This window comes from Protomyctophum bolini (assembly GCF_963924005.1).
Source record: "Protomyctophum bolini genome assembly, chromosome: 22".
Classification (NCBI taxonomy): Eukaryota; Metazoa; Chordata; class Actinopteri; order Myctophiformes; family Myctophidae; genus Protomyctophum; species Protomyctophum bolini.
Window position 1 is genome coordinate 20,286,406 of NC_137883.1, and position 18,483 is coordinate 20,304,888.

General features: G+C 43.5%; 1 protein-coding gene across 1 annotated transcript in view; it reads left to right on the plus strand.

The window, feature by feature from the left end:
• The window catches only part of pappaa (pregnancy-associated plasma protein A, pappalysin 1a), a 174,081-nt gene extending 156,270 nt beyond the window's left edge, over positions 1 to 17,811 (plus strand). Inside the window, 1 exon segment of the mRNA XM_080756808.1 lies at positions 15,136 to 17,811. Within this exon segment, the coding sequence (XP_080612934.1) occupies positions 15,136 to 15,240 (105 nt within the window). The 3' untranslated portion in view covers positions 15,241 to 17,811.
• The last annotated feature ends 672 nt before the right edge of the window (positions 17,812 to 18,483 follow it).

Below are 18,483 nucleotides of genomic sequence, written 5' to 3' on the forward strand. Positions count from 1 at the left end.
GGGCGCTACACTCCCTCTGCCAACCTGGGGAGGGCAGCGGACTGGCCTCATGCTTCCTTCTATGCATGAGGAGTCCAAGCTGCTTCTTTTCACCTGACATGGGGGGGCATGAAAGAATGTCTCCTCACAACTCTTGAATTAACTTTTTGTGGATGTTGTCCAGTTATATTCCCTGCTATGTTTTGTTGTTTTGGTACTCGGGACTTGGTTTGGTGGTGTTCAAATGTAGTTGTTTATCACTTTCAGGCAAAGCCAATCCGCTCACTCATCCCCATTTAGGACAGCTCAGTCAAAACAGAAACAGAGCCCTTTGCACCTGATTCTGATTTCCCCCCCAAAACGGAACACATGCGCGGTTGGCGACCGAAAAGCAGCCGGTTGCATAAAGTCCTCTGAAAACAAAACAGAATGACACAGTGAAATGACAAAAAGGAATCTGTGACTCATTTGTAACAGTCTCTCTCGGCTCCGTGCTGATAGCTCTCACAGTTCAGAGACACAGAAATGCATGCCGCTTTCCTCTTATTTTATTTTATTTATTTTTTGGGGGGTGGAAATTGTTTTTTTTTTTTGGTGAACACATGGCAATTATCCTTTGTCGTTTCTTAGCTCGTTATCAAAGAGATGAACACAGCTGTTGTTTGTCAGTTTGGAGCTAACAGGTATTGTATGCCAGTGGACTGGTACTTAATTAGGGGTACCAGAGATAGAAATGCCATTAAATGGGGCTCCGTAGACTAATTGATGTCGTACTGGGGGGTCCTTGAAATTAAACTGGTTGAGAATAACTGCTAGAGCCGTAGAAATCTCTTATGGGGGTCCCTGGCATATCTTTTCAAATGGGGGTCCGCATGCTAATTAGTGTAAATTTGGGGGTGGCTTTACACCACTGCTGTATGCTTCTTTTCTGTGATGAATGCGGTGCCTATTTTAGTTCACAAACACAAATATCCCATACAGTAATGATTTCTTGCTATGCCTTTTAACCTCCAGCTGTAATAATGAAGATATTTCATTGTTGGACGTTTTGAGTGTAGTCCTTTTGTCCTGAGTGAAGCACGACAATTCTACAAAAGTTAAAGAAGCATTGCTAAAAAAAATCTAATGGCTGCCCGCTGTGGTCCTCAAAAGGTCCAGAAAGTGTTATTTCTTGGCTCAAAGTAAACCTGTAAGTGTTTGTTGTTGCGGTTGCACAGAAACAACATCCACCCACTTATACACACACTGTTATTGCTTTAGGATGTCATCTCTGTCGGGTGGAAAGTAAACCTCATGTGTCCAAAACCCGGATACTTTTCAGGATTCCAAATTCAAAAGTAGCAAAAGCAGCAGATCTACAAGAGCTTTACGATCTGCTGTTTTGTGTGACGCATGCTGCGATGAAGAAAGTCATTCGTTTACGGAAAGAAACACAACCTAAACGTTAAAACATGGACATCAGAGGTTTCTGCCCGATAGCGATGATATACCCCTTTACCACTCAAGTTTATTAACATCACATCACATCACATCACAGGCAGGCAGGCAGGGCAGGGCAGGCAGGGCAGGCGGGCGGGCAGGCAGGCAGGCATGCGTGCGGGCAGGCAGGCGGGGCGGGCAGGCAGGGCAGGCAGGCGGGGCGGGCAGGGCAGTGGGCGGGCAGGCAGGCGGGAGGGCGGGCAGGCATGCGTGCGGGCAGGCAGGGCAGGCAGGCGGGGCGGGCAGGGCAGCGGGCGGGCAGGCAGGCGGGCGGGCGGGCAGGCAGGCAGGCATGCGTGCGGGCAAGCAGGGCAAGCAGGGCAGGCAGGGCAGGCAGGCGGGGCGGGCAGGGCAGCGGGCGGGCAGGCAGGCATGCGTGCGGGCAGGCAGGGCAGGCAGGCGGGGCGGGCAGGGCAGCGGGCGGGCAGGCAGGCGGGCAGGCAGGGCAGGCAAGACAGACAAGTGTTTGGTCAAACCACGTGACTCACATTGGAAAAACATTGGGCCATGAAACACAGGCAGAGCACAGCACAGTTGTTCTTTATGTGTGTACGAAGCTATAGACAAGACAGACAGACAGGCCATCACTCGACCAGCCACCAACAGTTGTTATGCACGAGAGGTCGGGTGACTCAGCAGAAGTCTCGGTCTGCCTGTGTTGTTGTTTTCATGTGCAGTGTCATAACACAGCACATGAAAAGCACACACACTGCCAGCAGCATGCCAGAGATAAAAATCCCCACCAAAAAACGACCACTCACTCCGTCTTCCATCCTCGCACAGCTGTGTTTTCACTCCACTTTCCTTTCCCCAACATAACCAAATAAGAGGACATGTGTATTAACAACACCAACCAAAAAAAAAAAAAAAAAAAGCAATGCTACAAAACTGTTTGCTTCAAAATATGTTGCATGTTCCCATTTCGTTTTCCATTTGATTTTTAATCAGCAGTTTGTGGCAAAGCTCAAAGGAATCCCAGTTTTTAATAGCTGGAGACACACTTCTCCAAGTTAAGCTTCTCTCGTATTCTCATGCTGACGTTTTGGCCTATTTGGTGCAAATTTTGCAAAGCCCCTATACACATTCTCATCTTGTATTACTACTACTACTGTACACAGAACTATTTGGCTAGTGCGACAAAATTGAAGACCTTATTTAAGAAGGAAGGGACATCTACAGGTACCGGACATGTCATTGTCTCTGTCCAGATTTGCCCCACTGGGAGGCAAACTGGAGCCGCAAATTCCATGGAATGCATTGAAGTCAATGAGAGCCGGCTGGACCAGCTTATGAACAAACACCATTTCAGAATCACTGCAACCTTTTGTGCGATAATCGATTCAGGAAAATAAAAGACAACAGATCAGTTTTTCTGCACCTTGTTCTTTCATGTGACCAATTCTCGCGCTACCACCGAGCCAGAAACAATCGCTGCATGGGCACTCTTCGGATACCTCAATAAAACGACATGGTGTTTGTTCAAGAGCTGGTCCAGATGGCTCTCATTGACCTCAATGTACAGTATTCCATTGAAGAGCTGGTCCAGATGGCTCTCATTGACCTCAATGTACAGTATTCCATTGAACGTCCGGCTCCAGTTTTCCTCCCGGGGGGAAGTCAATGACGCTTGTCTGACGTAGAAGAGCGCTTCTGTTCCTTCATTTAGAAGTTCCTCGGTGGGAGAGGAGTGGTGTCGAGGGGAGGGGGGTATAGGTTCATTCATGTTATTTTTCTGGTGAAAGTGCAAGTGGTAATGAGGAGAGGTGCTGCAGGAGTGCAGGAGAAAATGAGAGTCTCTCATTTTCCCAGCTCTACTTTCACACAAACACTCGTGCGTATTAAGGGGTTCTGGTTGACTTGCTGTGTATTATTCCACCCCGGGAACCTTCAAGGTGCGAGGCCCCGACTGCACGTCAGGTCACCACAGGATCCCCCTTAATGGTTGCAAGCTGTCGTCCTGGTGGGGTGGGGTATCTGAAGTGGTGGGGTGGGGGTAGCTGAAGTGGTGGCAAACGTATGGAATATGGGCCTGTTTTAGGGGTTTTGCCTTTCAACTTAAAGGTTGGAATGAATTCCTTTGTTTGACTTTGGAAGCGCCACACAGAGGGCAACAACTGTATGGTTATATGCGGCTATGTCTGACATCTACAACTTTCCCTAATGGGCCCATTTGATTTTCTGTCCCCGTGTCAGTCCCCTAGCTCAGGGGTGGACAACTTTGACGATGGAGAGGTCCACTATATTTCCACAATGACTCCAGAGGGCCACATTGCATATTACTGTCATAGCAAAAATAGCTGATCTACAAGCTCAAAACGAGTCGCACTGTGACACGTTTTGTGCTTGTAGATCTGCTATTTTTGCTATTTGGATTGAAATCCTGAACTATTTTTTGCTATTTTTGTGGTGCAACCACTTCTACATCCAGCTTTGTCCGTGTACCTGTGTGTGTGTGTGTGTGTGTGTATGAGCACGAGTATGTTACATATTTATAGCAGTAGGGGGCGCCAGAAACAGAGAGAGGGGTAGTGCTGTGTCTCTAATGAGAGAGAGAGAGAGAGAGAGAGAGAGAGAGGGAGGAGCACCACTTGGTTCACACAGGTGTGATTTTTGAATTGAAATCCTGAAATTTTACATTTGTATTGAATTTCAAATGCCTTTCAAATGCCTTTTTAATTATAGTTGTGTTACCTTATGAACTAAAAACAGATGCATTGGACATAAAAAAGAGGATTTTGGTGAGTCTTGTGAGAGCCAAGTGGTGCACACCTTGGCCTCCCATGCATAGCTGTTGCTATGTTTCATTATTTATTTGTGTCTAAGTTGATATTTCACTGTCCATAACCACCGGGACCCCGCTAAGCCAGCTAAGTCTCCCTCTCCATTGGTTTTTGGTACAGACCGAGGCCTTTTTGCCCCCCTCCCAAACCTACACTTTGCAAGTGGCTGTTTTTCCCCCCCGGTCGGTCGTGGGGTTTTGACTCTCGCCCCGTATTTACTTTTACTTTACTCCTACAAGTTCCACATGAACGAAACTTCAAACACATCTAGCTTTGAAGCTTAAAGAAAATGTTGCTACACCAATTTAAAGAGTGCATACAAAAACAGTTAAATAAATATGGCAGTCCAGGTGAGCTTCTGCAAAATCACTTTTTTTTTCTCCGACTCTTTGCTACATTGCTGAACAAACAACACTATTTTTTTTACAAAGTCAGCACAACTTTACACAAAGGTCACCACAGAGCGTGATGTCAGCAATAGCAGGAAGTAACGATTTATCTTTGTTCATTTGCTATCAGTGGTGGAAAGTAACTAAGTGCATTTACTTAATTACTGAGGTAATTACTGAGGTAATTTTTAGCTATTTGTACTTTATGTATGTTACATGTATGTTACATGTATGTTACATTTTCATACACATACACATTTATACACATACACATTTCGGCCATTTGAAAATAGCCGATCTATAAGCTCACATTGCGACGCATAATAGTGTAATAATAATCAAAATCGACTAACTTGTAAGTAACTAAAGTTTACCCAAATTTGCCTCTGAGAGATGTAATGGAGTAGAAGTATCAATGTTTGAATGCTCAAGTAAAGTAAATGTACTGAAAAAACTACTCCGTTATAAGTAAAAGTCTGGAATTCAAAATGTACTTCAGTAAAAATACAAAGGTATTGGCATCAAAATGTACTTAAAGTACCAAAAGTAGAAAGTAGGCCTACTCATTGTGCAGAATGTCCCATTTCAAGTGTATAAAAATAACTTGAAAATAGGCTAAATGTATATATGTTTTGTAATAATAATCAAAATCTACAAAGTAGCTAAAGTTTTAAAATAAATGTAGTGGAGTAAAAAGTACAATATTTGGATCCAAAATGTAGTGAAGTAGAAGTGAAGCTATTGGAAATTGGAAACACTCAAGTAAAGTACCAATATCTCAAAAGTCTCAAGATTACGGTTCACAACTGTGGCCTGTACTTCAATGCTCATAACTCTTTTAGGATCGTAATATCTCGGATTCTTCTTTTTGGGTCAAGCTTGAGTTGCGTCTCATTTCTCTAAGCGATATGTGACCAGATTTGAGAGAGAACTGATTTATTTCATTTTTTATCCAAAATGAGTTAATAGCACAGGCAGACTCTTCACATACTAGAGCATGTCTGAAATAAATGTCAGAGCTGAAATTGACGTGTAAATATGAAAAAAAATGCTTAATAGCACAGGCAGACTCTTCACATACTAGAGCATGTCTGAAATAAATGTCAGAGCTGAAATTGACGTGTAAATATGAACAAAAATGCTTAAACATGAAGCTAGGTATAACGTTAAGAGTTCACAGAAGTGCACCTTTCAAGCCTGTTTTTTCAACTCGATTTTTTCTGCGAGACATTACTCGCTAAGCCAATTATCTCCAAAACTGGTGGGTCAAACTGAACAACCAATATGTCAATTTGATGCTATGATTCTCTGCTTTCATATGACATGAGAAAACCAAAATAATAAAAATCTAATGGCCTAGCCCCTCAGTCAAATCTGGTCACATATGATCCTTGGTTACAAAACATATGTTTTGGGTGGATTAAATGACAATAACGGGACATCTTACATACGGTAGCAGGTTTTTACTTCCTTATTTAATTACCGCTTTCAAACTAAAAGTCTCGCCCTATTATTTACATGGACAGCGCTCTGAGCCACCACTAGATGGGGCTGTTGTCAGTAAATGAGTACTTAATTACATGTACTTAGTTACTTTGCACCACTGAGTAAATGTACCTATAGTTACTTCCCAACACTGTAAATAGCCGTCTTAAATCTTGGGTCAAGAGTTCCCCAATTATCCCTGCGCTGGATGTTTTGCTTTCAGCAACGGCGGACAGCTTCTATAATCTCCTCAAGGTTGCTGAGTTTATGTAAAGCAATAATTATTGAATGGTGGTCCTTGGAAGAATGTTTTAATCCAATAAAAAAAAAGGAATCAACATTTACCGCACACTTACAGTGTGGTCATTCACACAAACACACTGCGCGCGCACGCACGCACACACACACACACACACACACACACACACACACACACACACACACACACACACACACACACACACACACACAAACAAACACAAAAACACACACGTGCACACTTATGGCTTGGCTCAGCTCATCAGCTCGCTATGAGGTTTCGCTATGAGTTCACTCCTCTTCAGCCCAAGAAAAACATAAGGATTAAAGGGAATACCTTCTAAAGAAAAAAAAATAAGAAGAATTACAGCAATTTTATCCTTTTTGGGAATGTTCCCAAACAATATTCCATAGGCATATACCCATGTTTCATAAATTAACCACTTAAAGCAACATGTATACTTTATCATACAATGGTGTCACAAGAGGCAACATTTGCCAAAGTTTTCAACGTATTGCGTGCTGGTATATGTATTGTTTTCGCCACGCAAGCATGAGGCACATTTTCACTTTTTACCGATTCCATGCCACCATTGACTCCGGTGCTGTGGCACCAGTGCCAACAGAATGCACAGAAAAGGCTCTGAAGAAGACCCTGTGAAACGGCCCCCGTGCACCGGACATAGTAATTGGTAGTTTTCGAGCCACCGTGGATCCCCTTCACCATCGTTAGAAGCGCTGATATGCTAACTGCAAGGTCACGCAATTTTTTGATTGAGCTCCTAACATCGTCCCTCACCTCATATCACCTCAATCTGAGCCTCAATTCAGAGGAAAAACGTGTGTAATGTATTGGACAGATTTTTGGATTTCGATGGCGCGGAAGCAATCGTTGGATTAATATAAATTATGGATTAATAGAAATCAACGAAACAAGATTCTCGTGTTCTGGCACAGGAGGGTTTAAGCTCTAAACACGGGAAATCTCGAGTTTGACATCGATTGTGTTAATGTAGCATCACAATCGGTTCAACCGCTACAGGGGATAACAGTGGCGGCCATTTTCTGGCGCCATCGTTTCAGACGCCATTGACAATTCCCGAACTAGAAGCCCAGACCATGCTTCAGGGTCAGATCCATATCAATTTGGGGATCCTTGACATGGAGCAAAAAGAAAGAAAATTAAAAAAAAACTTGGTTTGAGAAGCACTACACTAACTGGACAGAGCGAGCACATGGCATCAACAGCTCTTTATTTTTTAAACGTCTGAGGGCAACTGAGTTTGACTTTAATTCCCAGTGCCAAGGCGCTGCCAAGGCATTTAAAGGGGAGGAGAGTGCCATGGCAAGGAGAGGGGTAAGGGGCCCGCATAGAGGGGTGGGGTGGGGGTTCTGGGTATGGGCATTAACCACTTGAACCCTAGCATCCATATTCTTGGGGGGAACATTAGCCAAAAGTAGCAGATCTACAAGCTCACAACACATTTCCAAGCGATGTGTTGTGATCTTGTAGATCTAACATTATTGGCAAACAAGACCTTACTAAGCTTAAGAGGGTTTAAGTGGTTAAGCATTACGTTCTTATACCTTTCCATGTCTGTTTTTTAGTTTCGTCTTTTTTTCAAGTCTTAATTATCAACGCATGTCTACACTGCCATGCGATGTTTATAGCAATAAAACAACATCACTAAATGAACAGCCGCGTGGCCTTCCAAATAGTTTCCTTGAATCCCAGCCGTGTGTGTGTGTGTGTGTGTGTGTGTGTGTGTGTGTGTGTGTGTGTGTACAAGTACAAGTACAAGCGCACATCGTGAGAAGATAAAGATGGAGAGAGAGAGTGCGTGCGTGCGTGCGTGCGTGCGTGCGTGTGTGTGTGTGCGTGTGTGTGTGTAAAATGCGAGTAAGGTGGAGGAGGGCTTCTCCACAGCTGAGTAAAGGTAGTAACACTCCGGGGGGGAACACACTCCCTGCAGGTTTTAGGAGCTTTGGCTGTTTACCACATGAAGAGAGCCCAACACAGCTCCCTGCTCTATCCCTGCCCAATCTCTCTCTCTCTCTCTCTCTCTCTCTTTCTCTCTCTCCCTTTCTCTCACTTCTATTTGTCTGTCTGTCTGTCTGTCTACCGAGGGATAACTCCCTCCATCCCTCCCTCCCTCCATCCATCACCTCTCTTTCATATATATGTCTCATTAAACTCCCCTCATGTTTTCCTTTTCTTCCCTCTTCTTCCTCATAGCGTCATCGTGGTCATCATTAGCGTGGGCCTCTCCTCCTCCTCTCTGTTTGTTGATCCAGCTCCAGTGTATCTGTGCAGTGGAGACGGATCACCAGTTTGCTGTTGGTGGAATAACACAATTAGCGGCTGTTTGTTTTAGCGCGCTTCTTACACTGGCGCGGGGCAACAGATTATTATGTGCAGACTGACACTGCATGCCACACACATAGACGCTCTCCGCGTGCGGCCAGGCACATGAAAACACACTTAGACGAATAGGGGGGGGGGAGCGGGAGGGGGGAATCCCCTTTTTTGCCGCTCCTATGCAAAGCTGTGTGTGTGTGTGTGTGTGTGTGTGTGATTGGACATCATGTTGACATCATCAGACGTCATCGTTGTGATGAAAGGCACTGCTCAATTCACACAAGTGTGATTTTTATATTGACGTATCGTTGCTTGACACCTTGAATCTCTGTATGTCAACTTTTTAGTTTTTACTTGTTTTAGTTTATTTATTTTTGTAAATGAATGGCCTACTTTACCATACAAGAGTGTCATGCAAAAATATCTGAACTACAAGCTGCACTCACATGTGCATGGTGAGCTCGCTTATTTTGACAACATTTTGACTGACACTGACAAAATTTTGACTGACACTTTATTTCCTGAAAAGTAACCATTTTGGACATACAAGGTTTCTCTGCCCGGCAACAATGGTGTTCTTATTTTATTTTATTTTATGTATTTTTGAGAGGCGCTAGCCCCTCCTATGTCCAGCTTTGAGGGTTTGTGCACACACAAAAATTGTGTTAACACAAACATTGAATGTCATTGACAATGAATGGCCAGCTTTGAGTGTTTGTGTAAACACAAACGAGATGATGTGTGATGATGTCCCGTTTCAAGTTTTCAAATGTTTACACGTCATTTGAAAATAGCAGTTAGCAATGTATGTTTTGTAACATTAATCAAAATCTACAAAGTAACTACCGGTAGTAACTAAAGTTTTCAAATTGCAGTGGAGTAAACGGTACAATATTTGCCTCTGAGATGTAGTGGAGTCAAAGTAAAAGTATTGGAAATTGAAAATACCTAAAAATTAAGTACAGTACTTAAGTAAATGTACTTCCACCACTGTCCCCCAGACACACTCAGCTCACTTTAGCACAGGTTGACATAACGTGACGTGAAAAGGGCCTGAGGTGGGAGGTTATAGGGAGGCTCTTTTCACACGGGGGCTTTCATGTTATGTTGTTGTTAGTGGGTGTCCTCCCACCCCGGCCCTCCGCCGTGGCCCCGGGACACTGGGGCTAGCACGGCCCCCCTCCCCGAGGCCCACCCCGTTTCCCAGCCACCCTGGGAGAGCCTCCAAGCAGGGCCAGATGTGGCAGCTGGCCCAGCCACCCCGGAGGTCAAGGTCAAAGGAAACCAAGTCAAATTTGCCACCCACCACTCTCTCTCTCTTTCTCCCTTAGATAGAGAGATAAACAGAGGCAAGCCAGGGGAGGAGAAGTGAGGTATGGAAGGGAATGAGGTGGCGGTGGGGGTGGGGGTCGAAGGGGAGGAGGGGGAGGATATAAACGAGACCAGGAGAAAGTGTGAAAAAGAGCGATGGACAGAAAGGAAGTGGAGAGCGAGAGAGGCAGGCGAGGGAGGGGAGATGCCCCGACGTTTGGCTCTAAAGCACCCACAGAGGAAACTCTGTTCATGCGATTGACAGCTGTTTCTTGAAGTGTGTCCGGGCCCTGAAGCTTGTAAAGTCGTCACATGTTCGAGGCTGTTTTCTTAGAAGAGTCCGGGCACTGCCCAGCCCTGGCCCTTTTTGCACATTAGTAAATGCCCCCATCGCACACAAACGGCCTCTTTTATATACCCAATTTCAAAGAAGGAACCTGCGTCACTGCTCCTCGGCGACTGGCATGCCCCCACGTGTCAGCATGCATGGACACATGCTGTCCCATATCCTTGTGGCCCCTGCAGACCCCCGCATTGGGTCTCCCCCAATTTTAAGTCATGTCACCTATAGCAGTGGTTCTCAAACAGTGGGTCGTGACCCATTTGTGGGTCACGGAGCAATATTTATGGGTCACGACTCGAGTAAAAATCTAATTGTCTTCCCACGTTGGGGAAAAAAATAAATAATAATAACATATAATATATATAGGCCTATATATATTTTAAAAGTCCTTAAATTGTCACTTCACTGTCATCTGGGGACCCCCCAAAAATGACGTGGAGACCCTCCTGGGGGTCCCAAACCCACAGGTTGAGAACCAATGACCCTACGGCCCGCTGTCATTTTGTGGGGACTATAGGGAAGGAAGAGACGCAGCACTTTCAATTAAATCGTCGGTAATTTAATACAGCCATGTCAATTATGATGAAGTTTTGTTGTTAGGCTTCCAACAACATACAGTAATTTGGATTCACTCCACTCCCGTAGCCAGGCAACTATTCCACCATCTACAGTACATAGAATCTAGAACTACACCTCCCGAAATCCGAGATTGGAAGGTGTCATCTGTTTGTCATTTCCGTCCACAAATTTAATTTTAGAATTAAAATGTCTGATAATGGCTATATATGCTTTGATTATTTTTGATTTATACTAGGACAAATTTGTAAAGATGAAACGGAAGCGGGAGCTAGGATGCTTCACATACACTTCATTGTCAGAGCTTCCGTTGCTCCAGACCGTATGACGGAAGCATTTGAACACTGTGGGAGGCAACAGTCTGGCTCGCGAGACTAACTGATTATTAATTTGAATGGCATTGCTGTTGGTTTGATGGCTTCATCATGGTAGCAACGAGGCTCTAGTTCAGATTTAGAGCAGTGATTCTCAACCTGTGGGCCGTGAGGGCAAGAGGGCCCCCAAATTATTGGGGAAAACTCCATCTTTATTGATAATATAATTTATAAATATAATATATACAATGTCGTGGTATTGTTTTCTATAAACCTTGAAAACTGAGTCCTTATCAAAGTATACAGTATCAATCTTCCATTGATCAATCCACTATTTGAGCATTAATAGTGTTACACTAATTGCCCTCCTCTGAAGGAGGGGAGGGGGGGAGTTGTCAACGTGGTCCTTGTGTTTGTTACGGTAGCTAGGATGGAGGTGTTGTTTTAGTTCCACTGCACACCCCAGACCCATTGTGCGTAAAAGGCAAATACCACTTAGCTCTAATAGGAGAAGGAGTCGTGAGCAGCAGGCAGGCTCCCTCAAATACATCTGATAAGCCGCCGGGGCAAAGGAATGCAGACATTCCCCTTGGTCTGAAGGCTGCTGTTGCCTTGCCTTGCCTGGCAGCACTCAGGCCACATGTGTTCCTAGTTTTGGCCCAGTGGAGGGGGACACATTGTGTGCAGTCAAACAGCTGAAGCCCCCCCCCCCCCCCCCCCCCAGAGGCAAGTGGGACGAGGGGGGCAGCAGCTGGTGCCGATGACGCACTGCCAACGTCCGTCAGTGACGTCAAACGCCCGAGGGTCGACGGGCGCCCATCTTCCGGTTCTATTTCCAATGTTCTTGCGCTCGGTTGTTTATTGCTTTTGAAGAGTGTTCGTTCAGGTTTGCCCTTGGTGTCTGTCATGGCCCGGGACTTGAGTCGTTCTTCGTGTGCCGTACATCAACTGTCAACTACTTTCAAGTTCCTGGGATAACGCTCCACGCGTCCCAAACTCTTCTCCCTTCTGGCTCCAAGACTATGGCATGCACTTCCCATTGCAATCAGAACCGCATACTCACTCCCAATCTTCTGCCATAGTCTGAACACCCACCTCTTCAGACTCCATCTTAGCCCGTAGCACTTGCCGTAGCACTTGCCGTAGCACCTCGATGACCTTGCAGGCGTATGCAAAGGCTCAATTTATGTAATTTAGATAGCATTTTATGTAGACATAGCACTATATGGGTCCGATCGACAACCTACCTCAAACCCTCACCCTAACCCTAACCTCCCCCGGGGCAGACACCTAAACCTAACCCCAACCCTCTCCCGACCCCCAGCGCACTCATAGGGTCGGATCATAGGGTGCTTCCCTCACTATATAGTGTGTACGCATAGTTTCATTATACAGATATTCCACTGTTGGACGGTTTGGTTCTTAGCTTACATATGATTCTTGATGAGTATTTTTATGTATTTGATGTATTATCATGTATTGTTCTTGCTTACTGGATTAAGAGCCTCTGCTAAATGCCTAAATTGTAAATTGTAAGGCAATCTGACAGTGTTTACTGTTTGAGTCTGTGTCGCTTGATGGATTGGTAGCATTCCATTAGCAGAAGGTTTTAATTTGGAAATCGAAGGCCTAATTATGTCAATACTGAACATAATTGAAATATTTAATTGATTATAAAACAAATATCAATAATTAGTTTTAATGAAATAATAATTGATTATTGATTTTATAAGCCTTTAACGATTGTGGGTAAGCAAAATTTTAATAAAATACAAATTAAAAAGGCAGATCTACAATTTCAGAACGCTTTGTGTTGTAAGCTTGCATTGGCTATATTTGTGTGTCGCCATGACAAACTGTAAAATAGGGCTTAAGTCAGTCATCAATGTATTCGATTATACAAATTAATTAAAACAAATGAATGTGTTGACTCATCTAAAATGAAATTGATAGAATAATGGCTAATAAGATAATGGATAGTTGCTGCCCCATACTTAACTATTAACCAATTAACATTTGCCAACAATAGCAGATCTACAAGAGTTGTCCAAGACCAGTACATTTGCAACTCTGGTCCGTTTGGGGTGCATACTTAGTTTAGACTAGTCATTGGTTAGACATGGGTTAAGGTAGGTTTAGGTTTAGGTGCTGCCCCGTGGGAGGTTAGGGTTACGAACTTACGGTGAGGGTTTGAGATAGGTTGTAGTTGTAGGACTAAGGACTGGTCTAACCAAATGACTAGTCTAAACTAAGTACTGTCTGCACTCTGCATCCGTCCGTTTTGACTGAGATTAGAAGCTTTAAGTGTTTGCCATTCCCATGATTCCACGCATGGTTGAACGCAACTAAGTACATTTAATCAAGTAATGCCTACTCAAGTACAACTTTTACCTTTGCAATTTTCCAATATTCAGTACTTTTACTTTTACTCACTACATCTCAGCGACAAATATTGTACTTTTACTCCACTACAATTATTTGAAAACATTAGTTATTAATTACTTGGCGGATTCTGATTATTATTTCAAAACATACATTAACCAATTCAGCCCTCCAGCTCTTTAGCTTCAGCCCTATGTACATTTCGGCCTTTTGAAAGATCTACAAGCTCACAATGTGTCACTTTGTGCGTCTCCTACTTTCAAATGTTTTTTTTTTATACATTTGTAAACTTATTAAGTAATTGAAGTACATTTTGAATTCCAGACTTTTTCTTGTAACAGAGCATTTCTACTTTTCATCACTCCCCCGAACACAACGGTTTAGGATGCGGAAAAGTTTATTCATTATACATTACAACCGGGTCGATGACGTCCCTGACGCGTTCATTGCAGTCTTATCACTGCAATTATAATGAATAAAAAAGTATTACAATCACACGACCGAGTGATCGCCGACGAAGACGGCTATTGTGATCCGTGATCGTGATCCCCCAACGGAAGACCTGTAACCCGGCCAGCGGCCACTGTTGTCATGGCGGTCCCTCGTCCCTCGATACTGTGATTTGTTTGTTAGTTCATAGTATGAAGAAGGAAACATGCATCTGTCCATGTGTGTTGCAGACGTTATGCAATGCCGATCCGGTGCAGATTATTCTTATTCGCCGTGGGGTTTTATGGCGGTTGTTTGGCATCCATACAGACGGTGCAGTCGGTGTTTAGGCAGTTGATAATGTTTTTTCCGAGAGACAGACCCTCCCCATCTCGCAAGGTCCTCCTCCTCGGGAGAAACAGGAGGGGAGGGGGAATCGAGTGTTGTTGTGGTGAAATGTGATTCTCTTCTATTCACACACACTAGATCACGTAACCGGATCTTTGAAGATGTGATCGGAGCTACTTTATATATTGTCCGGGCGCATAGGAAGATGAATGAAAGTATTCAATAAAAAAGTGCTATAAACATAAAGAAACGCTGTTCGCAACGGACGCATGGCTGACGTATGACGTATTCATACGCACTGCGCAAATTATGTGTTAATAGCTGTTAGTGTTTGTCGGTTATTCATTTCTTAAGGGATAACGGTTATGGGTTGGCCATCTCTTTAGTACAAAGTTATATTCCGAATGAATGCTTTGGAGATTCAAGTTGGATATGAATCTCTGTTCGGAATTCATTCATTCATTCTGAATACATTTTGTGCATGTAACTGAGGCATTTGAGTCTTGAGACCCACTGGGGTAGCAGACAATATCAGCACTCGGACTCTGTTTGACTAGAATGGAGCAGAGCCTTCATTATATCATTGTATCATCTGTAACACCTGTGAAGGAAGTAGGGAAGTGGCCCAAGTTTCTTTCTATAAATGGCATGCATATAGCCCATTCACACGATACCATGTGTCTCTTCTCTCTGGGCGTTCCAGGTGATTCCGTTCCCCATGTCCTGTGACATACGGAAAGACTGCTCCTGTCGGGACCCCAACGCCGTGGAGAATCGGAAGGACGAACACGTCCACTCCCTGGGGTGAGCGGCGACGTACGGCGTGCGGTCTCCGTGCGGGACCCACACACAGCTCCGACACAACAACAACAACAACCACAGCCAGAGTGACCGAGGCCAGAACCCCCTTCGTCCTCCTCCTCCTTCATCCTCCTCCTCCTCTCGGCCTCTCTGACTTCCTGCACATGCTGCTTTAACAGGCATACCTCTCCATCCCATAATGCAGCGACCCAACAACCCCAACCAGCCTCCAACTGCCTCCATCATCAACACTGCTGAGGGAAAGGAGAGAGAACGAGAGAGAGAGAGAGAGAGAGAGGAGGGGGGGAAAAGGAATATGGGGTTTCCACAGAAAACTCCACGTCTCAACTAAAAAGGAAAGTAAAAAGCCCTGTAAATGCCGTCCTTACAAAAAAAAAGGGGAAAAAAGAAGAGAGAGGGAGAGAGAGAGAAAATAAATCAAACGGCGAGGAGAAAACAAGATAAAGCAGGGGGGTGGGGGGGGGGGGGGGGGGGTGAACCTACAGACATTTTTGGAGTAAAAAAAAAAGAAAAGAAAAACATAACAACCAAGCCTGGATAGCATGCCTTTTTGTTTCGGTTGGCCATATTCACACAGTGGGCATTTTGCTCTTATGTCATAGTATGATATCATATAGTGTGACATGAGAGCAAAATAAGCTGTGTGTGAGTTCAGTCAATTACCATGCCCCATGGTCTGGTTGATGTTCTGTGAAACCAAAGGTAAACGAAAATACGCGTGGAAAATAAGTGTGGAGTCCTATTCTGGTTGAATTTTGGTTTGATTGGAGTAGGGGGGTGCTTCATGATTAATTTACGTTGCCAAAAGAGTAGTAGGCACCTCAAAGGCATGTAACACACCTTTTTATAAGTGGAAAGCAATCCGTTCCCAGCCATCACTGGTTGACATTCTGAACCTCTTCATCCTTGGCAGTAGAGATGAGTTTCATCTCATACATGAGGTTGGCTTTAGGGGCTGTTAGTCAGCACATTTACGTGGAACACACGAGGCTGAGTGGGGATCGAGACAGCCATATCGTTAGATATTCAAACCACACGTTTAACATAAACGTTTTTTGTTTTGTTTTCCTCATCTCAAGACAGAAATTTATTTCACCTACTTAGAGGCAGTTCTCATCTATACTCGACGCGAATAATTAATTTAATGCACAAAAAAAACAACAAATTTGCATGGCTTGTGCTCCTATATTTGCTGCTACTTTGCCATTTTTCCCCCCAAGTTCATTATTAACTGAAGAGGACAAACCTTGTCTCTCTTGCTGCTTTACCTCTTTTTAAGTATTCATTCACACTTTTATGCATATGCATGTACTTAAACTTTAATACAGAATGCACGCTGGCAACACTGCATTATGAAATGCAGTAGGAACTAAAAAAAAGAAAAGAAAAAAACCTGGAACCTCACTTTTCAGTCCTATTTAACTCAACTAACTGTCCTCGCGAAATACATTGACCTCGACTTAAAGAATGTGATTAATCAATAAACTCACTTAGGGTTGTAACGGTTATTTCAGACTCAAGTCAAACTCCACTTCACCTGAAGCTCGATGCGTGCGGAAACATGAATTGAAATGAAATCCCTCTTTTCACTCATCAACCGTTTCATCGAGCGCCAATGAATGAATGAATGAATGAATAAGTTTGAACTGAAGTTGAAGTGACCCCAGCCCTGTTCAGAATGTAGTCAATGCTTGTCAGAAGCCTCTGGCTTTCGCACAGTACTGCACACTTCACAAAACACACGAATAAAGGGCTGGGGCTATATATATATATATATATATATATATATATATATATATATATATATATATATATATATATATACACACACACACACACACACACACACACACACACACACATTATATGTGGTGTACAACCACATGGTAGCAAGCATGCAAAAAAGCCCCCGTCCCCCCACACTCATGCGCACATGGAAGTATCATCTGTACAGTATGTTTTTGTATATTCAGTACATTCTGTTAGGCCTATAGTATAGCCTATACCCTCTGTACTATCTTATTGGGTCAGCAACTAACCCAATATTTTTTCCTCTCTCTTCAGTGAACGTGCAAAGGTTGTAATAATCAACACTTTACAGTATTTGGCACCCCCCCCCCCTCACACACACACACACACACACACACACACACACACACACACACACACACACCAATCACAATTTCAATAGACTAATATAGCTGATTTGTGTCTGCGTTTCTGTACTCTTGTTGACAGACATATACAACAGGTCTCCTCGTGCACATTAACGTAATGAAGGCTGCTTTGGCATGTTGGTCCAAATTGTGCTGCTCTCATTTGGTTTGCCCTCAACATGCATGTATGGTCTCTGTCAGGTGGACACCTCGTATGTCCAAAACTGTTACTATTCCGAGATTCAAATAAATTAAAATTAAAAACCTGCAAACGTAGCAGATCTACGTAGCACGAAACGTGTCACTCACTATGCGCCCCATTTCGAGCTCGCTGATCTGCACTTTTTGATACGTTTGTGTGACTGTAGTATATGATGAAGTACGGTGTACATTTACAGAAAATGGAGATAAGAGGTTTCTGCCCAACAGTGACGATATTGCGTAACTTATACTCGGTTGCATACCGGCGTCATGCCAGAGTGCAACGAAGTGTGAATCAGGCTCAGCACATCACATATGTCTCATTCATTTGATCTGGACCAATGGCGCGGTCCCTCTGACTTGTATTGTAGCTGCTATAGATTTTCCGAAACATTCTGCGCGCCTTGAGGACAATGTTATAGGCTATTGCTGCACAGGCAGACAGTAAAGAACAAGTTCATGGCATTTTTAGAACCGACATTAGCAAACGAACTAGGACAATACCACACACCAGAAAGAACGTATTATTTTCAAACAAATCAATATAATGTAAATAATACATATTAACGGGAGAATTGAAGAAATGTTTTTCAAGTTTTTCGTTTGTTTCATTTATTTCTTTTCTTTGTTGCAAAAACAAATGTCATTTAATCAGTATTTGTATTATTGACCTCAGTTAACTGCACTTTTTAGTTGCCATGTAAGAAGAAAAGTATATAATTCAAAAATGTTTAGAAGCTGCTATTGAATGGTGATTTAAAAAAACAACAATTGTAGTATATTTCATCATTTTGTCATATCTCTATATTACTATTAGCTTTCCTGTGATATTAATATTATTGTATCTTCCCTTTGACAGCCCACCATACACA